This window comes from Pseudochaenichthys georgianus, chromosome 21 (genome assembly GCF_902827115.2).
Source record: "Pseudochaenichthys georgianus chromosome 21, fPseGeo1.2, whole genome shotgun sequence".
Classification (NCBI taxonomy): Eukaryota; Metazoa; Chordata; class Actinopteri; order Perciformes; family Channichthyidae; genus Pseudochaenichthys; species Pseudochaenichthys georgianus.
In genome coordinates, this window is record NC_047523.1 from 13,672,390 (window position 1) to 13,696,538 (window position 24,149).

General features: G+C 39.4%; 2 protein-coding genes across 2 annotated transcripts in view; one reads left to right on the top strand and one right to left on the bottom strand.

Annotated features, from left to right (window-relative positions):
* Positions 1–24,149, top strand: part of ptpn4a (protein tyrosine phosphatase non-receptor type 4a) — a 95,625-nt gene that overhangs the window by 35,351 nt on the left and 36,125 nt on the right. Inside the window, 6 exon segments of the mRNA XM_034109726.2 lie at positions 728–882; positions 16,057–16,164; positions 17,808–17,850; positions 18,434–18,512; positions 20,056–20,100; positions 22,994–23,046. Of these exon segments, the coding sequence (XP_033965617.1) occupies positions 745–882; positions 16,057–16,164; positions 17,808–17,850; positions 18,434–18,512; positions 20,056–20,100; positions 22,994–23,046 (466 nt within the window). The 5' untranslated portion in view covers positions 728–744.
* LOC139435993 (general transcription factor II-I repeat domain-containing protein 2B-like) lies at positions 7,510–8,855 on the bottom strand. Its single transcript, XM_071207115.1, has 2 exons — positions 8,729–8,855; positions 7,510–8,549 (listed from the first exon to the last, which is right to left on the bottom strand). Exons 1-2 carry the CDS (start codon positions 8,853–8,855, stop codon positions 7,510–7,512), a joined length of 1,167 nt encoding a protein of 388 aa, XP_071063216.1.

The window sequence follows — 24,149 nt, forward strand, 5'->3', positions numbered from 1 at the left end:
GAGCCACATGCGAGCAGTTGACAATCTGCCAGACAAGGAAAGCAGTTAGATGTGGTCTCAGTAATAAAGGGGGCTTCGGTTTGTTGTAAATGGAGCAGCTTCAGATTGAGTTATTGTTATCTATTCCCACTGATGAGCAGAAAAGCAGAATCAGCCACTGTTTCACTGCCATTGTGTAACATAATCAAAATAGTATCGTATCAAACAACGCAACTGACATGACCCAAAATCCATTTTATTTTGTGCAAAATTCCCTTTTATTAAAACAATCACATGTTGACATAATGACACATGGAGGATTGAAACATTTGTAGCTCTTTTCCAAAGATTTTTTTCCTCATTTCATTTTATAGTAGCTTTTGAGTGATTTAGTGCTGTTCTGCTGTACAGTTTCCACGTCCCCTGCTAGGGAATCTGCTGCTTGCCTACTCATTGACATTCTTTTCTCATGAAGCAGCCGCTCTTTGCTGCTTGTACAGGCTTGCCTCGCTGTGTGGCTGCCTTCGCTAAGGCAGTGGGTAGAAAAATACATCATGGCGTTCTGTACATTGGCTTATTGTGTTGTTTGGAGACAGATTTTTCCGGCTTTAGCTCACCTAAGTGGGCTTATTGTATGTAAACATTACAATGACGGGTACAATGATGCTTTATTTGTACTCTTTTTTTCCCTGTTTGACCTCTTGCTTCTCTCACTCATCAGTCCTCTTGTGTGTTTGGTTGTTTGCAGACCCTGGTAGGAGCGTGATGAGCGCGCGCTTCCACTTGCCTGCTGGCAGATCCTACAATGTCCGGGCGTCGGAGCTGGAGCGAGACAGGCAGCACACACAGGTTGTGTGCAACATACTGCTGCTGGACAACACCGTCCAGGCGTTCAAAGTCTGCGTAAGTAACGCTCTCCGAAAGCATCCTACTTTTAGGTTTTAACAAACGGAATTTGAAAAGATATGGAATAAGAATACAAGAATACATTTGTTATCTACAGGGACTTCAAAAAAGCAAATATACCTGCAAGTTTCTCACTGATTTGGTATCTTTATGGTTTATTGCTCTTACTGAAGGTCACTTTGCACACAAATCGTCCACTTAATAACATCTAATGTAATATAATGACGTCTTTTTAAACTGACACACCCCTTCCCAAACATGAACTGCTTAAGTAATCCGGCATACTTTTAATAATGTCAATTTACCAAAAATGTTCACAAATATAGGCAAAAAAACAAACAAATGGCTCATGTAACCCATAGCTGACCTGCTCCATGGCAACATTACACTTCCTGTCTACATCCCCAAAAGCCCCCCAATGATGTGCTGGGTTTAGAGCATAATTATGCCCCAGATCCAGGTAATAATACATAGAATAGCACTCAGACATTCTCCAATGCCCATGGTGCAATCACATTCTTCTTAGATAGTGCCATTTCAGAAGTAGGGAAGTCATTCTTCCAACTTCAGTGTAGTCATGAGCTTTAAGTCGTAAAAAGAAGACATGTAGAACTCAGAGTAAAAAATCATTTGGATGTTCAATAAGTGGTAAATGAGTGAGCCTAAAATAATCACCAATTGCCATACCTGAAACCCACAAACTGAAAAGACTAGAAATGAAAGCATGAGTGATTGCTCCCCTCCTCCCTCTCACAACCTCCACATCTCCCATGGCTATACATTTCCCCTTAAAGCCTACCTTAAATAAATGTGAGAGTTGGTGGGGAAAATGCCTCTTCGTGTCTCTGCATGTTGGAGGACATTTAAAAATCATCCCACATTGTATTTCTGTTATAATGTGAAGACACCTAATGGTTAAAATGTAGTGTTCTCACATCAGTAGCTAAAGAGGCCCAGTCTGTCTTTATCTTGTTTTAAATCATTCAGTCACACGCTGCCATACCTTGGGGGGGGAGAAAGAGAGACCGTATGTGTGTGTTTTATATATTGCCCAAAGCTAGGTGGCTTGTGACTGACATTACAGGCGTGTGTCACTTCATGTGATAACATTCTTTCTCTATCTCTATCTGTCTTTATGTCTGTCTCTCGGCGTGTGTTTGATTCTGACACAACGAGTAGGGGAAATTCCCTTTGAGTAAAAAAACACAATTCCTCTAATTACATCCCGTCTGACGGATCACATTCTGTCTGTGTCAGAGTGTGTGCATGTGAACAAGTCTATCTATTAGTATATTTCTACAGAAATGCACACTGACTTCACAGGGGTTGCACAATAAAGTTATTTTTGTTTCATTTTAAGAGGAGAAGTGATGGCGAGAGAGGATCAATTGTGTTTGTCATGGGCAAGCTTTTAGCTCTTATTCCTTTCACTTCCTGTCACTGTTCTTCTGCTCTTTCTGCGGTTCCCACCAAAATAAATGAGATACAGATTCAGCGTGAGAACCGAACAGAAGTGGAAAATACTAAGTACATTAAGCAGAGTTCTGATCTACTGTGGACAATACCCACAGGAGCAAATTCGGGTGAAGTGTCTTGCCCAAGGACACAACGGCCTGACGCAGTGGGGCGGGAGCGGGTTTCGAACTGGAGTTCCCCAACGCCCCCTTGATCTGATGATCAAACGCACAGACCACTGCGCCACCCGTCCCTACAAAGCCTCAATACTTACAATTGGTTTATGATCCATTGCTGTTATAAACTGCTGCCTAAAATAACCAGCACTGTATTAAAGAGTTTAGGTTAGCTAAACCTTAAACATGCACATTGACACAGCCTTAACATGAACCCAGAAACATCATTTATAATCGTTAAACATTGACAGGGAACATTTTACTTCACTAAGACTATATTAAACCAAAATAACGCACAGACTCTTACTGAAGTAAGGTTTTAACAGCAGTACTTTCACTTGTAATCAAGTATTTTGATTGTTTGCTTTTATTACTTTTACTCCAGTAAAGGATCTAAATACTCAAAATAGGGCTCCACAATTATTTGACATTTTATTTAAAAAATCTTTTAAAAACATGCAAATCGCAGAAAGGGCAATATTTGGTGAAGGCACAATAATCAGAATTATTTAATTACTTTTCAAGTGCTGCAAAGAGGTCCCGGCTAGGTCTTTAGAGTACGTATTATCAGTATTCTAAGCAAAAGAATCCTTGATTGGTTCGGGTCAAAAAAATATCACACCATGATCTTTTTCTAATGTATCTTTTAATGATAATGGGTCAGAAATGGTATTTTCCTCTTATATCACGGACCATATTGCAATTTCAACATCAGTTAATCTAATCACACTAAGTAATTTTTTGTGCGCAGCCCTTATTCCCATTGATTTATCCAAAATGCTTGTGAACTCTGTTTTGCATCGTACGTCATGTTCTCTTGGTGGACGCCTAGGATTATTATATAAATTCTCTCCTCTGCATTTTCTGGTTCTTTACATCTCTCCCTCGCTGCTTCCTGCTCCAGACGCCCCCGCCTCCCTCCCTCCCCCCGCCTCCCTCTGAATGAATGACTCGGCCTCTGTCAGTGTCATTGATCAGACCCCTGCAGCAGCACTAACTTCCTGGAAAGACAAGCCATCCCGAGCGCAACAATACTCCTATTGATCCTCTCTCTGGCCGACTGGCCTTGATTCTAGCGGAGAGTGAAAATCCAGAAGCAGCCACTTATCGTCATGGGAACCGAGGCACCCATGGTGGAGAGGAGATGGGGTGGGGTGGTGGGGGGGTGCTGGTACTGATACTGATTATCTTATAGATGGGAAGTCTTCTTTGGCAACAATCTAGTGAAGGCTTGATAAATGACAAGAAATTCAAATCAAAGCCCAGCCCACTGCTGACCTACCTCTCTACAAAGATAAAGGCTGGGTCAGAAGCAGGATTTATTCAGTAAAGTGACATGCAGCAGTAACCATAGTGACCAAGACACAGCACATACACATCCAGCTATTCGGTAATTAAGGAGCTCTTAATGAGTAAAGGATCAATTATCCTGCCAAACAGCTGTCATTTACTGCTGAATTAGACCTCCGGACCAAACCAATGCATGTCACGTATAAGAAATTATTTAAAAAATGATTAGAGCAGTAGATCTTTTTTCTGAACACTCACAATTTCGCAAGTTACTCTTTGCCTAAGTTTATACCAAGGGCTTTGAATAACTTGTTTTTCTGAACTTTTTTTGGGATACAATTGCAAGGCCTACTAACAAAACATAAAACGATTTCATCACAAATAACATGTCTGTGTGACACCAGTGGTATTTCCTTTACTTGCAAGTCTCAAAGATAGTATGTTGGAAATGTTTGATTTATGCCTACTTGAGTGAGCTCAGTTTAAATTTCATACAGTACTCCATGCCTTATCGACAGAAATGGTTTTTAATTGACTTGAATGGAAATAAAACTAGAGACCAAATCGACCATGATAACACAAACCGAAACACGAGGTCCAAACAAAGCAAGCGTCAGGGTTGCAGCGATTCGGATATAAGCCTATGGTCTTTTCTATCTTGAGCACATTTTACCCCTGGAACACGGTTTTTAGGGCCATTCTACATTTCTTGGTTGATTTTTCTTTGCCTTTTGCCCCCTCCAATTCTGATTCATATCAAGAATTGAAATGTGCCTGTTTGTAGTTTGTTGGTTGAAATTAGGACTATAGTTATTTACGTTCGTCTTTAAGTCTCTTGTTTGTTGTATTCTTCCACATTATTTTGTGTGAGTATGTTTTGGATAGAGAGGTAGAAGGGATACCTCCTCCTTCATGTATATAGCTCTCTTCCTGTCCAGACAAGCTGCTTGGCGCATTCCTGAATTTTTACCATTGTTTAATACAAACACGTACATGCAGCACATTCATTCGTGGAAGGAAAGAAATAAGGGGGGAAATAAATGTGTCACACTCTGCGCCTTTTGTGAACCTGCCATAAAAAAAAAAACCTATGGGATTTTCCCTCAAGCACCACTTTGGATTTTAGGTCCGTCCATTTGATTGATGTTCGGGGCTCTTTTCCCCTCTAACACTTTAGATAAACCTTCAGGGGGGAAACATCTCTCTCTCTAATCCTTTGGCTGGAATCGTTTTGTCCTTAGCATAGCTTAGCGTAGCCTATTTCTGTGCCATTAGATGGTAGCCAAATATACACTTCTCTTGTGCTTTTACTTTTCTTGTCTTCTATGATTTCTTTCTTTATATCTTTTTCTTTAAACTGTTTTCCCATTCCCCTTCTTTTTCAGGATTTAAGAATTTAGCATTTGTATCTCAGGTAATTTATCATTTCTGTGATAGCTTAGCATTTGTAGTTTAGCTTAGCTCAGTTTAGCCTTCATGCTCTTCTTCTGCGCTATTAGATGTTAGCCAAGTTAGCTTCTCTTGTACCTATACCTTTCTTGTCTTTTATGACCTTTTTCTTTTGTCAAGAGTCTTTTTGTCATTGGATTAGCTTAGCCTTCACACTCTTCTTCTGCACTATTAGATGTTAGCCAAGTTAGCTTCTCTTGTGCCTATACTTGTATGCAGTGGCGGTTCTAGAACATTTTACATGGGGTGGCAAAGGGGGGGCAAGAGGTCATGCCAGGGTGGTATGGGAGGGCGGACAGTACGTGGTATTTTATACTGTATATAACCTATGTATTGTTAATTCATGCCCTAACACAAGTGTTCTTAATGCACAAGAGAAACAAGGTGTTCAGACAAACAATCGGGTGCCCTTTGAGTCCCCCAAGCTTACTTCAATAATTTTAAATGAAAGGAAACTACAAAATGTATTTTAAAGCAATTAATTAATGGAACAGGTTGTTTTGAATTACAATGTAAAATTAAATATATATTTTGTTTTTAAAAAATGTGTTGTCTTAGTATTAGACAGACATATTTGCATGTGCTCACTAAGCATTATTACATATTAATTTAATATTAACAAATCAAAATGGCCAATTATTCCAAAATGTTGCTGCTAATATAATCATATGCTTGTCAACTTTAACTGATCAAAAATACATTCTGAAAAAATACTTGAATTATCTATGAAATTGCAATATTGACACACGTCCCTCAGTTTGTTTCAACCCCGTCACGCCATACCATTTACCCTTCTATTAAAATAATGGATCAGTCCATGTGTGATCTGCATTGAGGGAATTACATCACAAAAGTGTCAGTTTCTTCTCTTACCTATATTTCAGTTTTTGTATTTTCAGATTAAGATTGACAAGCTCAACATTTCAACTCTGTTATATGAATTAATAATAGTATATAATTGTTTATTACAAAATAAACAATAGTTTTGCAAAATATTACAATTTTGTAATGTCCTTGATTTCTATGTGTTGCCATATCTTAGCTAAACAAGGTCTCATGCCTACTTTTTGTCAAAAACTTCAACCCTGTTAAATTTTTTCAAGTAAATTCCTAGTAATTATTTATATGTTGTGCCTGAGGTGGAAAAATATAAGTAGTCCACTACCAGATGTTGACCAAACATTTTGGTTGAATTTTTCAAAGATATAAAGACCCAAAAGGCACCCGATTCAGAGAATACTCTAATTCTGCATACTGTAAGTACTTAGTTAAAGTACACAAATGACATCACCCATCTCTTCAGAGAGCTAAAGGTGACCTGTGCAGAAACACATTTCAATCAATAATTGTCAATACTAAGAGCTGCTAGATTGTGCTGCTGTAATGGAATATGTAAGGAGAATAAAAACATACCATGTGGTCCAGCTGGAGTCTCATCTGCCTCCTGATCCTTCATCTTTATTCCTCACATACATTTCTTCTTCTTCACTAATGTCTTCATCTCCTCCTGGGTTCCTCCTGCTCTGACCCTCCTGGTCTCTTCAGTGAACTCTCTTTTCCTTTTCCTCTGTCTGTTCTTCCTGATCACTTCTCAGATATGTCTTTTTGTTGTTGTTGAATCACTCCAGCTACTCTGGCCTGCAAGAGTCTACTTATGAAAAGCACTGGTACAAATGCTTGTATAACTTTACACGTTAGGGCAGGGGTGGGCAATTATTTTTCCCAGGGGGCCAAATGAGCAACTGAAAATATTTTGGAGGGCTGGGCCAAAATGCCGAACTCAATTATGCATAATATACATTTTATTTCTATATAGAAAGCAGTAAATGGCATTGTTTTGACCGCTGGTAAGAGTGTATGTTATTATTTGGCAATTAAAAGGTGAGGTTAGCTTTCAAAAATATCATTTATTCAACTAGAATTTCCAAAATGATAAATATTTTCAGTAACATTAATAACAAAGGGCATTTTGAGTTTCATATACTATTGAAACAAGGATTTTCTTAGCTTTCTAAAGACATCACATCATCTTTGTAGCCAAAATAAACAAGACATATCACTTAACTGTGTAAAGAAAAGTGTCCCAGTTTTGTAGCCTTTTTGACTTGACATGCCTATATTAAACATTTAATGTTTTCAGAACTGCGCAAAAAAAAAAAAAAAAGATCAAGTGTCCCATTTCACTTGTTATATTTCCACATTTTAGTGTTCTTCAGTTCTTTTTTTCCATTCAGTGTGAGAAATCCAGTCTCTGTTAAGCTTTAACAAGTCCATCAAAGTCAGGTTGAATGTCTGAGGTGGAGATGCGAAGCACAGCTGACAGATGTTCATCAGTGAGAGAGGATCTGTACCTGGATTTGGTAAACTTCATGACTGAGAATGTCTGTTCACATGTGTAGGTGGATCCAAAGAGAACCAACATCTTCTGAGCATGTCTCCTCATGTTTGGAAAGTTCTCCTCCTTGAGAGCAGAGTAGAACTCTAGCAGTGATGCTGACTTAAAGTGCTCTTTCAGTAGTGAATCAGACTGCAGGTCAATGAGTTCAAGCTGAACATCAGTGGGTGCACTATCAACACTGCAGGTAAAGGGAGAGGAAACCAGCTGCATTTCATCCTCAACCTTTTTGAAATCTTGAAAACGCCTTGAAAATTCATCATGCAGTGCTCCTAACATGGATGAGTACCTGTGCCGGTGATCAGCTGATGGTTTGACTTCTTTCAGGGTTTTCATGTGTTCGAGATTGTTGCTGCCTAGTTGCCTTGAAATTAATTGCAACGTTGTCATGAAGGCTTTCACATGGCTATGCATTTCATGAGCAAAAAGGCCCTTGCCCTGCAGTTGTGTGTTCAGTGCATTCATCATTGCAGTCACATCAACAGCACATGTTAAATCTGCCATCCAGTCCTTATCAGACAGCTCGGGGATGGTTTTGCCTTTCATCTCACAAAACTCTTTTATCTCTGATTTCAGAACCCAAAACCTTTTCAGCACTTTGCCCAGGCTGAGCCACCTGACAGCTGTGTGGTACCTGACATCACCATGTTCGCTCTCTTGCTCCTCCAATAGTGAAACAAACTGCCTGTGATTTAATGCTCGCGCTCTGATGAAATTAACTGTTGTAGTAACAACATCAACCACATGGCTAAGTGTTAGCACTGACTTGCACAACGCTTGCTGATGAATAATACAATGTATAAACACCAATTTCTGCTCTGCGTTGAGTTCACTCACTTTATCTTGCATTCTTTTCAAAAGCCCAACATTTTTCCCTGTCAAATTCGGATATCGTTTACCTCGGTGAACAGATCACTCAACGTTGTGGTTCCTTTCATTGGCCGCATTGCTGCCAGCTCCTCCGTAAGCTTGAAGTCGCGCGTTATCCCCCGGAGAAATATGAGCAGCTGGGCTGTGTCACGGACGTCACAGCTCTCATCCAAAGCCAAAGAAAAAAAGTCGAAGCTTCACACTTCACTTTGCAGCTGAAACTCCAGATTCTCTGCGATGTCCTCCATCCTTCTCGTCACGATGTGGCGGGACAGCGGGATGTTTTCAAACGCTTCTCTTTTCTCTGGGCATAGCAGTGCTGCAGACTCGACCATGCACTCTTTCACAAACTCCCCCTCCGAGAATGGCTTACTGTTCTGGGCGATTTTGTGGGCTATCACAAAGCTGGTTCTGGTCGCTGCATCTCTGTCTGCATGCAGCTTTGTAAAACAGCCTTGTTGTTTTTCTAGCTTTGCTAGTAAATCCGTTGATGTCCGCGCTCGTTCGGCATCAGTCAAGTTTTTGTATTTCGCGGCATGTTTCGTCTCGTAATGCCGTTTCAAATAGGGATGTCCCGATCACCTTTTTTTGCTCCCGATCCGATTCCGATCATTTGATTTTGACAATCTGCCGATACCGATTTTTCCCAATCCGATCTTTATGCAATGCATTAAGAGAAAAAAAAGGTAACAGATAACGGCTGGTCATCCAACGCGATGAATTAAGCTACCTTGGCTGTTATCGTTTGGCCTTTTCTCTGTTCTGGGGCAGTTTCTCCTTCCTTTTTAAAAGTCTCTGAAAGTGTCGGTTGTTTCAGTGCCGTTACCTGAGTGGCCGCTGTGTACTCACCGTGTTGTTGTTGGTGTTTGTTTCTCAGGTAGCGTATTAGATTGGTCGTGTTGAACGTAGCTCTGTTCTTTCCACCACGCGGAACCTCTGCCTTCCAAACATTGCATCTGGCTGTTACACTGCCTTCGCTTTCAATTTTATAATACTTCCAAACTCCTGACATTTTCTCTGTCCCGACTCCCCAGCTGAACGTAGCCTCTCGTTAGCTTACTGCTACTATGAGACACTGCGCCCACTCTGTTGCCAGATTTCAGAGAAATAAGCAACCAGGTCTATGAAAACAAGCCCAAAGAAAGCAACACATACATGATGTTGTGTAATTTCAAACCAAAACTAAGTCCTCAGGATGACTTTAAGACGTGAACATGGTCATTTTTGTTTTGTAACATTAAATTAAAAAAAAATATTTTATATAAACATTTTTTTTTTTAAATCCCGATCCCCGATTTTTTTTCTCCCGATCCCCGATTTTTTGAAAATCACCTGATCGGCTCCGATCCCCGATCACGTGATCGGATCGGGACATCTCTAGTTTCAAATGGTACTCTTTAAACACGGCGACATGCTCCCCACAAACCAAACACACAGGTTTACCCTTGACTTCAGTAAAGAAAAAATTAGTAGTCCATATTTGTTTGAAAGTTCTGCTTTCGGCATCCACTTTCCTCTTTTTGGCATGAGCCGACATTTTCGCATTTTTCAGGGGTGACGAGGAAGGTAGACACGCATTTCACGTGCACGATTGCGTGCACTGAGAATAAATGGGCTTCAAAATAAAAGCAATGCGGTTTTAGTCCACCCATAAGATAATTAGAAAATATGTTTTATCATGTAATCTTTCGCGGGCTGGTCAGAATCTTCCCGCGGGCCGTATTTGGCCCGCGGGCCGTACAATGCCCAGGTCTGCGTTAGGGCCATGTAGCCTAGCTAATATGTAGCATATCATAAATATAACATCAAAGTATTGATCAAGCGCACACGGGCAGCTGTGTTTAGATCCAGTTTTTACGGTAAAGGATGTATCCTGGTTTCATTGATCTGGCCTCATGGCTGTGATGTGTAGTTTACGTGGATTTAATAGTAGGCTACCGCGTAGTTTAGCAAAGTGATCGATCTCCCAGCTAACGCTGTCTGCGTAGTATTTTGTAACGTAACGCCCCAAACAGCGCCCATCTGTTAAACGCTATCGATTCAAACGGCAGCGTTTTATTAATATTTAGTTTCAAGCTCTCGTCCTTAGTAAAAACAAAACTAGTGGAAAGGGAAATGCTCCCAGGGGAAGCTGATCCATTGGTGCTGGGACAGCTCGCTCGTTCTCTGCAGCTCTGTGAGCCGCGGTCTGTGTGAACGCCGCTCCGCAGTTTAATGCAGGGCCGTAGCTACGTTTTTAACGGGCCTAAAATGATATTTAAAATGATTCACTTTTAACTAATGTAATGCTTGTTTCGTTGCTTGAGAAGCTTGTGGAAATAGTGTAGGTTTGTTTAGTACAGTTTTAAGGAAACAAAAGTTAGGGGGGGAAGCTGGGGGGGCACGGCTCTACAGTGGGGGAGCAGCTGCCCCCCCTTTCCCCCCGTAGATCCGCCCCTGCTTGTATGCCTTCACTTCTCTTCTTCTTCATACATTTCTTTCAAATGGTTATACTTTTGCCCCCTGCTGTGTTTCTCTCTTTAAGGACTTCATTATTCCAGAATTCAGTAGGTTTATCCCAGATACAAATCATTTAATTTGTTATTTTTGTGTGATCTTTATAGAAACAGTCTTTCCTTCCTTAGCTTAGCCTAGCCTAGCCCCTCTTCTTCCATGTCATCAGGTGTTAGCCAAGTTCACTTCACTTTTCTAGTCTTCTATTTCATTGGTAATTTCTGTGAGATCTTTAGAGAAAACATGTCTCTCTTACTCTTTCTCTCTGATGGCGCTCTATCACCACATCTCCCTCTTCTCTCTTCGCTTCCACGCACACGGACACTATTTCAGTGAGTGTTGCTGCTGCTCTGATGAAGATCAACACAAAGAGCGTTTGTCTGGCACAACCTCGCCGTCAATCACTCCTTTTCTCTCTTCCCCTGCTCACTCTCTCTTCTCCACTCGTTGCTCCTCTATGACTCTCTGTCTTCCTCTTACCATCTCTGTTGTCTGTTGTTTTCCTTATCTATCTCTATTTATTGGTACGTCTCTCCTTTTAGTTTGAGTTCTGCTACTCTCTCTCTCTCACGAAGTGTGTAGCCCATGAACTAGTCACAGTTTGGTGTTTATGTGTTAGTACAGAGAAAGAATGTGTGTGTGGACATCCTTGTATGTATATAGAAGATCAGTTCCAGCAATGTATTTTGCTTTTGCAAAGGCTGCAATAATAAAAAAAGTGTTTTGTATTTTTTTGCTCTGTGGTTTTCGGTCCATTTTGTCTAAAGTGTAGATCTTTGTATACTATCATCTTATGACTATTAACAATTAAAATATATATATAGAACATGAACAAATAATACCAGCCACATATATACAAAGAACACACACAGTGGTGATAGTATTTCTGGGATCACAGGTGCACAGTGCTCTCACATAAAGCTTGAAAAGCTGCTTCACACAAAGGGGAAGCAGTGGACACACACAGTCTCTCAGACTCATGTCTATGAATAGCCTTATATGTGAAAACATCATATTGGAGGGTTGCATGTTCTCTCACTTCCTCATGTTGTCCGTTTGACCCCAGTCAGCTGGATGAATCATCACAGAGGGTAAAATATGTTTCCAGTTTGTCTGAGAATGCTAGACATTCAAAAAGGCGTTTTTCGTCTTGTGATGTGACGCATTGTTATCTCCTTTTTTGATAATAAGAAACAAATAAGATGTTGTGGTCAAAATATTGTTGGTTCTAATCTTGTTAGAGTTAATTTTCTCACATACAATATTTCTCTCTCAATATAGTTCACAACACTGAGTAACAGGCGTCAGAATGCACTGCAGGGGAAACTACTGCATTATCCAACACTCCCACAAGTAATGATGCAAACATTGCAAGGAAAAGACAAACTTCTGAAAATGTCTTCAATTCCTTGGAAGTAGGCGGACTTTTCAGTGCCCTACACAGCTTTTCAGATTTATTTTGTCCACACAATAACTTTTTAGTGACTTTAGAGCAGCTTTTATTTTTTTCTAAAGGCAGATCTCCATTGTAAATCTTAGTAGTTTGGTTTAGATATTGTTTATTAATCAATCTTTTCACTTATTTTGTTAATCCAATAGCCTATGCACTATGTTACCTTTTTGTTTCTGATGTCATGTCCACCTGGACACTCCTTTTCAGTGCAAATATTTTTCAAATCCCTTTATGGCGCGTAGCTTAGACGGGGAAAACTGTGATTTTGGCTTGTAACGTACAGTATATGCTGATATCGTCTTTGTGTGCCATCACAAATACGGCTGTGGAATTGCCGACATAGCCAAAACATTGTTTGTTTAAAACTAATACATATTTACTTTACATATACATGTACAGTTCTCTTCTGCTATATAGAGGAACAGAGACTTTAGACTCCGATAAGACAGACCGTGATGCCAATGTCGACGGTTAAGAAAGAGACCCTTATTTGGAGGGCCATTTATGCCTTTTCCCTTTTGGGAAAATATCCTTGCAGAAAATATGACAATATTAATCAGTTAAACTATTCATCTTCTGGTCAACAGGTTAGGCAGATTTCTCGAATATTTTGAAAAGCAGATTCCTTTTGAATAGCTTATTTCTTTGGTTTCAACATTGTTTTTAAAAGTGAGACAATTACACACCATCGATCGCATGACAGTCGAACATGTGGTATTTTCTCGACCACAACGCAACACGTACAACATTTTCAAATTAAGCAGCTGTTAATATTTTTAAAACACTCAAATATAATAGTAATAGTTAAGACTTAAGGAAGTTAGCACAGAGAGGCTATCAGTGTTGACTCACTGCTAATATGCTTTGACAGTAAAGACACACACACACACACACACACACACACACACACACACACACACACACACACACACACACACACACACACACACACACACACACACACACACACACACACACACACACACACACACACACACACACACACACACACACACACACACACACACACACACACACACACACACACACACACACACACACACACACACACACACACACACACACACACACACACACACACACACACACACACACACACACACACACACACACACACACACACACACACACACACACACACACACACACACACAACGCTAAGACTGCCGGTGATCCTTGAGGGCAGCCATGTCAACTGTCAACTTCCCTTCCCCCACACACACACTCGGCACATGCTGGGCTGTGAAAGTGTGTCACCAGGGGAAAGGGGAGAGGTGGGTGAGAGCAGTGAGTCCCATGGGAGCTGTGATGGAGTTACACACTCACACTCCCCCCCTCTGTCAAAGTGGCAGCAGGATCAGGTGTGAATTTCTGCTCCACTTGTGGTCCCACAGTTTATCCTCTCACCCTTCCTACTCTCATGAAATGATGTGATATTAATGATCTGATTCCTCAGCCTTTCATCGTCTCTCTTCTCATCTTATTCCTCCGTCTTGTTTTTCTCAGAGGCTCTGGGAAAGTCCTTCTTTATACAACCTCAGTTTTTGCTAAGCCACTGTTTACCAACTTGTTTTTCCGCTGGTAACATTGCAATGAAACATTGTTTTGAAAGTGAAAATAAACGGTATGACACCCAAAACGTACATAAAAGTCTTAAATTACGGCTAGACTGCTCGCGCACACACCCAAGTATTTGTAAAAAAGGGAAATATGTTCCTTTTATAAAGCACACAGATATTCCTCTTGCTTCGTGTTTAAAGATAGAAAATAGTTATAATTACATATATAACAGTTCTTGTTAACCTACTGAACATAAATCAGTTTCATGCCATTTCTTTGCTTTTGTCACATTTTACATACAGTACTTTCGTGTGGCCCCATTTTTTCTGCACCTCTATTAGATGCATAGAAAACTATCATGGTTACAGGTTAAAGGGAACTGTTGCCATAAATCATAAAAAAATAAATGTCATGTGGTCTTTGGACTTAGACAAGTCAGTTATGGCTTCCTTGGAGTGTTGAGGGGTACAGAAAGTATCTTTTGGCGCCATTTTAAATAAGATCTGTTCTTATAGTGATTTTGGTGAATTCTCACTGTTTTAAAGGGGTATGCTCCTTTTCAGGTTCCATAATTCTATTTTGTGCCTCTATGGTCACATGTTTTAATGTTCAAAAAGGTCTTTATTTTTCTCATACTTTTCACCCTCTGTCTGAAACCAGAGCCCAGCCCTTAGTCTATCACGTAAAAGATGTTCGAGCACTAGCCAATTGAATCGCAAGTGTTACGTAGTGATGTCACTATGTTAAGTGTAAGGGAGAAAAGCATTCCAATCGAGGCGTTTCAGACAACTTTGGAATTCTACCCTTTGCAGACCATTTACATGCACAAAAACACTACAGGAAAGGGAAACTCCACAAAAGCATAAAAGGGCCCCTTTAAGCTTAGATTTGGTTGAGGGTGAGGGAAGTGTTTGTCAATCATAATTCGTTTTAGGACTGTTGTGAATGTGAACATCCGAAGATCATTTCTGTTATTACACTGTCTGGCTATGATAACAGGAAACCTGCTGGATGGTTGTTGGGTTCAGAGAGGCCGTGACATACATTGAGAGGCACCACTGAGCAAGTAAAAGCACATGGCCATTGATTTACTTGAATTTAATTACCCCCGTCTCCTGCTCTAAATTTTCCTCTTTCACAATTTCAGTTTTATGCAAGCTTTGCCGCAGACAGGCGGTGGTTTCAGTGCTCTTTCTTCACTCCTTTACCACGCTGCTGTGGTGTTTTTTCTAAGCCAAATGTTCCTCAGCAGTTAACTTTTTTGTATCTACTGCTCTCTAAACTCATGGCAGTTTACATCAAAGCATTTACCCAAACATCAAATCTGTTTTACGGATCTGTTTCGAGTTAGTTCAAGGCACCAAAATGTTGAATGTTCACTTCTAACCTGCATCATCCCATATTCCCTACTCCGTGATGGAAAAACATAGAATCACGATTGCTACATCATCTGTATCTGTAGTATTCCTATAATGTAGTTCATTTCGATCAGATGCTTACTTATCGAGCCAAGTCACCTTATGTTACAGTTTTCTTCAAGACAGCTGGTAGGATCACATTTAAAACAAGCTGATATGTACATCTATATATATGTTAATGGCTTAAAAATTAATTGCGGCTCATCACACTTATGCATGTAGGGATATATTGCTTCGCTAAATTGCTAGAAAGATGTCAGATGGCATTACACGGTCACTGAGCAAACCATGTAGCGAAATTGATAAATATGCGGCAATGGCCCACAGGCACGCATCAACTGAATTCCTTATATGTTCCTCCCTATATGGAAAGATATTCAATAAGGCTGAACATGGTGAATCACAACTTGTAATGTAAGTGTTTAAATCATTAAGGTGAGAAAAGGGATTTTTTTTGTGAAGAGTTCTTGCATTATGTTTCAATCTTCTCTACAATATAGCACAAAATAACATATCTAATTCATATCCCTCCTATGACCTCTTACCGAGTGACGAATGCTAACTCCTTGTGTGTTTCCTGTCCCTCTGCAGAAGTCGGATCCTGGCCAGGTGTTGTTGGAAGCTGTCTTTAAGCACCTGGAGCTGACTGAGAGAGACTACTTTGGCCTGCACTTGGCTGATGACTCCTTAGACGCACCAGTCAGTATAATGTTTATCAATCTACAGAGTGTTTGTGAGAATGTGTGTGTGTGTGTGTGTGCCATGGATGTCTAAAGAGAACTGAATGCAGCATTGGAGGCGAAGCACCGTACATCCCTATGAAAGGTGCTCAGAGGCGCTTTAAGCGGAAATCCCTTGACTCTTGAGACCATAAATATGTCCCGGCCATCTTCCACATCGATTGGCTCCATAGCACTTGTGTTTGCCTTAAGCCTCGCTTCCAATCCACTCCGTCTCAGAAGCATCATGTCCGGTCTCTGCTTAGACAAATAAATAGAGACGGAAACAAACTTTCGGCTCTTAGCAACTTTTAACAACTTTTAGTGCCTTCCAAGTGTAGATTTACATTACAAAATATAAGATTTATAGATGTCTTTTCTGCAATTCAAGCCAAAAGGAAAAATATTGTTTTGGCCCAGTGATGTCACGGACTAACATGGAAGTAATACTTCCGTTCGGCCAATATAAAAAGTGGCTTCTACTTCAAACTCACTTCCTGTGTTATTGGTGTGTGCCAGCTGAAAGTCGCGTAGAAATGGCAGTTCTATCCCAAAATGGAAGAAAAAACTAGATTTTATATAGTGCTTTTCAAGCATTCAACACAAGTCAGAATCTGCCCGTTCATATATAGCATATACTATTATACGAGGAACCACACATCATTGGCCATTCCAACAGGAGCAATTTGGTATTCTGTATCGTGCCCAAGGACCAAGGAGAGATGTTGCAGAGGCCGGGGATTGAACTACTAACCGCTCTACCTGATGATCCTGACAATTTGGTGCGAGTTGCAGATTGTTGGAAATATCCGCCGTAGATTTTTCCATCTCTCAAATGTGATGGAACTGGAAGGCACTCAACTTTAGATGTGGCAAAAGATACATTGAAAAAAACCTACAGCAGTATCTTTTTTTTTTTTTTAAAATCATGACCAGGTTGCTCATGATAATCCAAAAACCTGTTGTGAGCAGTTTCATGTAGGATCTATTTTCTTTCTATCCGACTACACCTTCCTATCGTCCATGAGTACATTTGACACATGTTATTCTGTGATTAAAAAAAGTAGCTCCTACATGAAAGTGCTTATGATCCGTGGATGGTCTTGAGTTTAGGTGTCATCATTTTTGAAGAGATGGGTTCCTGTTGATTATTTCAAATGTATTTTTTTGTGGCGCTTTGAGCATCACAAGTCATCTAGTTCCATTCTTTAGCAAGAAGGCAATCATCTCTACGGCTGATATGTTCAACATTCTGCAACTCACACTAAAACAATCTAGAGTGATAAAAAGCACTGCAGGTATGAGGAAAAATGTTTTTGGGATATTGGTATCCCTTTAATCCATTGACCTCAAATGTGTGTTGTTTGTGTGCACTAGAGTAAGTGTTTGCCTAAAGCAGAACTCTTCGATCTGTTTTTAGATCTGTCTCATAAACATAGATACATTATAAGTGTGTGAATAACTATCTAGAATGTACATTTACTGCATATCGGTGCATATATTATATTGATGTATTTAAGTATATTTGTTGGATGTGTGTCTGTGGCCAGCCGTGAATAATTTAGCTTGTTTAACCATGTCATGGAAGGTGTCTCTAAGTGTCTCTTAATCAATATTTTACAGCGCTGGCTCGATCCCACCAAGCCCATCAGGAAACAGTTAAAAAGTAAGTGGCATCCGCACACACCACCACACTAACAAATCCACCACTACTAACAAATCTAGTTCATTTTCAGGAACAAAAAAAGTCGTAAAAACCACAGCAGTTCAACGTAATTGCTTGAATTTCACAATGTATTAGTTGGCGAAGGTTGCAAATCCAGCCTCCACCTCAAGCACAATACACTATGATTTAAAATTCTGAATCTGCCGTGAGCAATGATTAAACTTCATTTCAACTTGTTTCTTTTTTAATAATGAGTAATAGGATTTGTAGAAGAATGAAGACGTAGCCCGCGTGAGAAAGGCAGTCGTCCTCGAGCAATGATTGAACTGAGTTTCAACCCTGTGTTTTTGCGCTGAGTGATTGATTCAGTGAGGAATAACCTCAGGGTTTGGTGTTCGACACAGTGCACGGAGTAAGACTCATTTGTAGAAATACACGCTTGCTTACTTTTACACTAAGTCATTTATTCCACTTATTTGTATCTTCTTTCAAATGTGTGGAACTAATCCACTCTTAAAGTATAGGAGCTTACCATGTTTTGTTTTCCACTCATCAGTGGACCTTTTTGGTTCGTTTTCCACAGGAGGGTCTCCCTATAATATGAGCTTCAGAGTCAAATTCTTTGTAACCGATCCCGGAAAACTTCAGGAAGAATACACACGGTAAGAGTGTTAATTTACAGGGAAAACACTGTATTATACTGATTATAACCCAAAGATGCTTAATATTATCGGAGGGAAGGGTAACAAGTAAGGCTGGAAACGCGTCCAAAATTATCTCGATATGAAAGCGATATAGATAACATCATATGTACTGTATAGCGCATTGGTAACTTACATGGGTTTCCACTTGTTTCAATGTTTCGGAAAAATTGAAGGAAATCCTGTCGAGCAGTAGACACCGCAAAACAATTCACGGCATGCAAAAGTTATATGAAAAGCTCCATCATCAAGGCATGGAGTCAGTGGTAGTGTTCCTTGCAATATAATCAATGAAACCACTCTCTAAATGCCATTTTATTCACTATGTGGCCCTTTTACACAGAAGTACTTCCATACGTGTCCTCATTTAGCATGAAACCCCGACATGCACACATGTTTTAGGAAGATGTAGTATTGGATTAAACTGCTACTCAAGGAACAATTTGTAGAATGACCAACGCTAAATAATATTCTAGTTTTTGGTCCTTTTCAAATAGCTTTATTGAGATGAATGAAGTGTCCAGACACAGTTCAAATGGGTAGCTTATCAAGCAAGAGGTAACATATTGTATACTGTATATATCAAAAGTAATGGGGATCTTATGTAAACAAGGTCATGTTGCTTCTATCCAAATAGCTTTTGGTTTCCAATCATTACAAATTCGTTCTCATTAAAGGTACCCGTATGTTTGGCATCAAGGCCGTTATGTGGACTCCATCCCACAGTTCTGCAAACATAAGGTCTGCAACAGCGCGCTCTGCACAAACAACATGCAGAGGAGGCGTCACGGCGTCATGCCGCCTTTTCTCTGCCCGCTGTTTATTCCAGCCTCACAGCCCGAGCCTTATCAACACCCTTTATGCAGCTCGTATTAAACAGTGAGCGCTGAGCTGGGATCTGACTCGCTGGTGGGGCGTGTTGTACACTCGAGTCACGACCAAAACACACTCCTGATGGCTTTGTCGGACAATGTGTGTAACAAAGAGATGGTGTAGTACACGGGAACGCTGGGATAAACAAGACTGATAACGACAGCTTGGATAACGAATGGCTCCTGGAAGTATTGCTAATAGTAGGGTGATGCTTTCAGTGTCTAATTCATGTCCGTTATACACTATACTGTAAATCGCCTCCATTTCCTTTAGTATTTGTTATTAGCGTTTTACAAGAAAAGCCTTTTTTTTCTGTCAAGGCAAATTAGTTTTGTTTACTTTATTTAAAAGCCTCTGCTTATTAAATTAGATTAACAGCATTGATCGGGATTTATTTTGTCACAGGGCTTGTAAAATATATATATAAAATAACAGACTGAGTTGCAAAACACTGTAATAGACTGACCTACTACCAAGAAATATGTATTATTGTTGAACTCTATACTATATAAGCACAGTTGTCTTTACATGAAACTGGAGTCAATTCAAACAGAGGTAAAGGTGCATTGGACTCTTATCCTAATGCATGTGTTGTGTGTGTGTGTGTGTGTGTGTGTGTGTCCCCCCCCAGGTACCAATATTATCTTCAGATCAAGCAGGACATCGTAACTGGAAGGTGAGTGTGTCTTCAGCAGCTGTGTATTTATCGTATGAGTTATATCATAAAGACATGTTGGAATGGATATTCATCAGAGGCTCTAAATACTGTGTATTAAAGGTTACCAGAGTAGAGTGCTTTGAAGCTTTATTCAATCAAGATTCATTTATAACGTTTATATTTATTTTGCTTCTCGATTCATATTTATCCACACAAATATAATTGGTGTTCCAGCATCGTAGGATCCTAACGGATACATCAATCTAGTGTTTTAAGGTCAAAATGTATTGAGTTAAAAGTTTGATGAAATTAAAAAAAAAGCTTCATTAAAAAAACCTCAATAAAAGCTTAGAATGTAAAGAAAATAACACATTTGTGAAAGCCATAAACTAGAGACACTGACTGCAATATATATTAAATGAATTACATATTTACAGTATATGCATTATAAACATCAAACACATGTACAGAAGTACAAACAAAGACAACTTGCTCATTATTGTTTTTGAAAGAAACAATATGTGCTAATTTTTCTGTCGTTTTTTTTAAAGCAGAAATATGACTGTTTTAATGTACTACTGTATGTTTACTGTTGAATAGGTTTGTGAGTGGGTAAATGATGACATATATGTGTAATCGCTTTGAGGAGCTGTAAATACTGGATAACGCGCTGCATAAACAACATCCATTTTTTTAATTTATTTTTTAAGTCAATTTATTGAACATGTCAGAAACAAAAACATACAACAATAATATAATATATATATATATTCTTTTTTTCTTCTCACTCAAATTAATAATTATAACAAAGTACAACAAAAACAACAATAATTCTCAAATAGTCTCTGTCATGTTCAACAGGGGCAAGAAGAAGCTTACATTTTTTTTTCTGGTCCTACCCCGTCTAGCATATATTTTTCTTATAAATAAGATATTAGGTCATCGTCAACATCAACGTCATGTTTGTCTTAATTTTGTTTGCTTTTTGTTTTTTTACAAAACAATCAGAAAGAAATTACTTTTACAATTACAAGAAATAACAACAAATGGGATTTTACAGGTTTGTTCATAACCATTAATGATTTGACTCCTAAATAATACTTTCAGTTTAGATAGACTTGTAAAATATTTCAGTGCATCATTACAGTTATTCCACAGACTAACACCTTTTGATGAGATGCATTTACTGTGCAGGCATGAAAATCACTCACCTTTCGGCGAAATTCGCCGTTTTGAATCCAAAATAGGTCGTTTGTGTGATTCATGTAGATCTGCAATACAAATATTTTTGGGGTATGGGGGGGGGGGTCTGGGACCCGGAGTAATCTGCGGCCGCGAGCTGTTATGTGCCATCATGACACGCATGGTGTTCTTGTTTTATATATTATAATGCAGCGCGAGCTGTGTGCTCGAGTCTTCCTGCCTGTCGGCTCTGCTGCTCCGGGATGATGGTCTAGCTTCAGCAGCCACATTAGCTACGGGTGCGTTCGTTATATTAACTGTGCGGTCCGGAGTCACTGTGGTACATACTGGACCGCTGGTGAACAGCTGTTAGAACGGGCCGTTCAGGTGTTCAGAGCAGAGCTCCCTGTCGGAGCGCAGAGCGTGATGTGCACTGAATTTTTTTTCTGTCGCAATATTATCGTTGAACTAGCTAGCTAGCATACATTGTCACTATCTGCTAACGTTAGCTTTAGCCTTCGATTTCTAATAGTTTTTTTTTCATAGGCGATAAACGGAGGTGGTATAAGTATAGATCTTGTACTTGAGTAAAAGTAGAAGCACTCAGATATTGTACTTGAGTAAAAGTAGAAGTACTCAGATCTTGTACTTGATTAAAAGTAGAAGTACTCAGATCTTGTACTTGATTAAAAGCAGAAATACTCAGATCTTGTACTTGAGTAAAAGTAGAAGTACTCAGATCTTGTACTTGATTAAAAGTAGAAGTACTCAGATCTTGTACTTGATTAAAAGCAGAACTACTCAGATATTGTACTTGATTAAAAGCAGAAATACTCAGGTCTTGTACTTGAGTAAAAGTAGAAGTACCAGAGTGTAGGAATAGGAATAGGAATACTCTGTTAGTAAAAGTACTGCATTCAAAATGTTCCTCAAGTAAAAGTAGAAAAGTATTCTCATCAAAATATAGTGAAAGTAGCGACAGTAAAAGTAGTCGTTGTGCAGATTGGTCCATTTCAGAATAATATATATGATATGTTTTAAAATGATTGATCATGAAAGTGTTCTCAAAGCTGGTGAAGGTGCAGCTAGTTTGAATGAATTTGTATACTGCAGGGTAGCTTGTGGATTTACTCCAGGTGAAACTAAAGTCTGATTCAACACTTGATTAGATTTCACATCATTCATCCAGATCTGTGAAGTAACTAAAGGTATTAAATACATATATTGGAGTAAAAGTACACCATTTACCTATGAACTGTAGAGGAGAAGAAGAACAAAGTAGCAAAACATTGAAATACTTAAATAAAGTACAAGTATCTCAAAATTCTACCCAAGTATAGTACTTGAGTTTATGAATTTAGTTACTTTACACCAGATGCCATAAAGATAGAAAGACTCAGCCTTGCACAGAGGCATGACAATAGATTTTCAAAATGCTCAACAGTGCTGCCAAAATTATAAACTGACTGCTACACAATTAAAATAAATGCTTTTATATATTTCTATTAGATGTGACTCTTTACCATTTCTGTTATTATTACCTGCTGCTTTAGTTGCCTCTGTTATTCCTAATTTTAAAGCCGATATTCCGTGGGGTCGGGGGGCTCGGGTCCTTGTCACCTTTTCCATACCTGATGAGTTTGCATCGCTGACTGTGTTATTATGTGAAAATAACTAACACTATTTTGCATTGATTCAAAGCTTAATGTTTGTTTATCCTGTGTTTCAGATTGCCCTGTCCACACAACACAGCCGCACTGCTGGCGTCCTATTCTGTTCAATGTGAGTATGGCTCCCTGGATACATCCACTCTATACAGAGCGATGGGAGGGCAATTCATTAGCTTCCCTTTTAGCTGCATGCTGTTAAATGAAACCGCTGTGGTTTGCTCCAGTGCATCTAAAGCCATTATCATTCAATTATGCTCTGTGGTGATATGTTGATATTATTTGCAGTGATATAAATAGACAATGTGTTTTTTTAATTACAGAATCAGTATCAGATTTTTTAAATGTAGTTTATTGCAAAGTTGCTTTACACATACAGTACAAGGAATTTGCTTTGGTGTATAATGGTGCATAGATAGACACAGTGAGAGGAATTAAGAAAGAACAAGAATGCCCAAAATCTAACTATTATACAAATTATATTTATAAAAAAATATATTAATTGGAAAAAATATAAAAAACTAAATACAATATAACTATGAAAAATGAAAACATGTATAATAATAGTAATATATGTACAGTATAGCAGAAATTATAGCAGAGAGCTGTCCAGTTTAGCGTCTTACAGAAATGTGCTAAAAACATAGAAGACGTGTGACGATGTGCAGGGTGAACAGGACATTTAGCGCTGAGCTAAAGGCTAACTGCATCATCCGAATAATGACACACTCGCTCGGTCTCTTTCACTGCTGCTCATTGTTTTCATGCAGTCTGCTTCTTTCTTTTATCTCTGTTTAGTCTGCCTCGTCCCTCTCTGATTATCCTTTTTTCTCACCCCCACCTCTCCCTTCCGCTCTCTCCCTCTTTATGTCCGCCACCTCGCTCTGGCATATTTTGAAGGGATTGTGCACTGCTACAGTATATAGGTCAGAGAGGAGATTTGGCCCAGACTACCAACATCATGACACCACTGCTTTTACCCCCCCCCCCCACACACACACACACACACACACACACACACACACACACACACACACACACACACACACACACACACACCACACACACACACACACACACACACACACACACACACACACACACACACACACACACACACACCACACACCCACACACACACACACACACACACACACACACACACACACACACACACACACACACACACACACACACACACACACACACACACACACA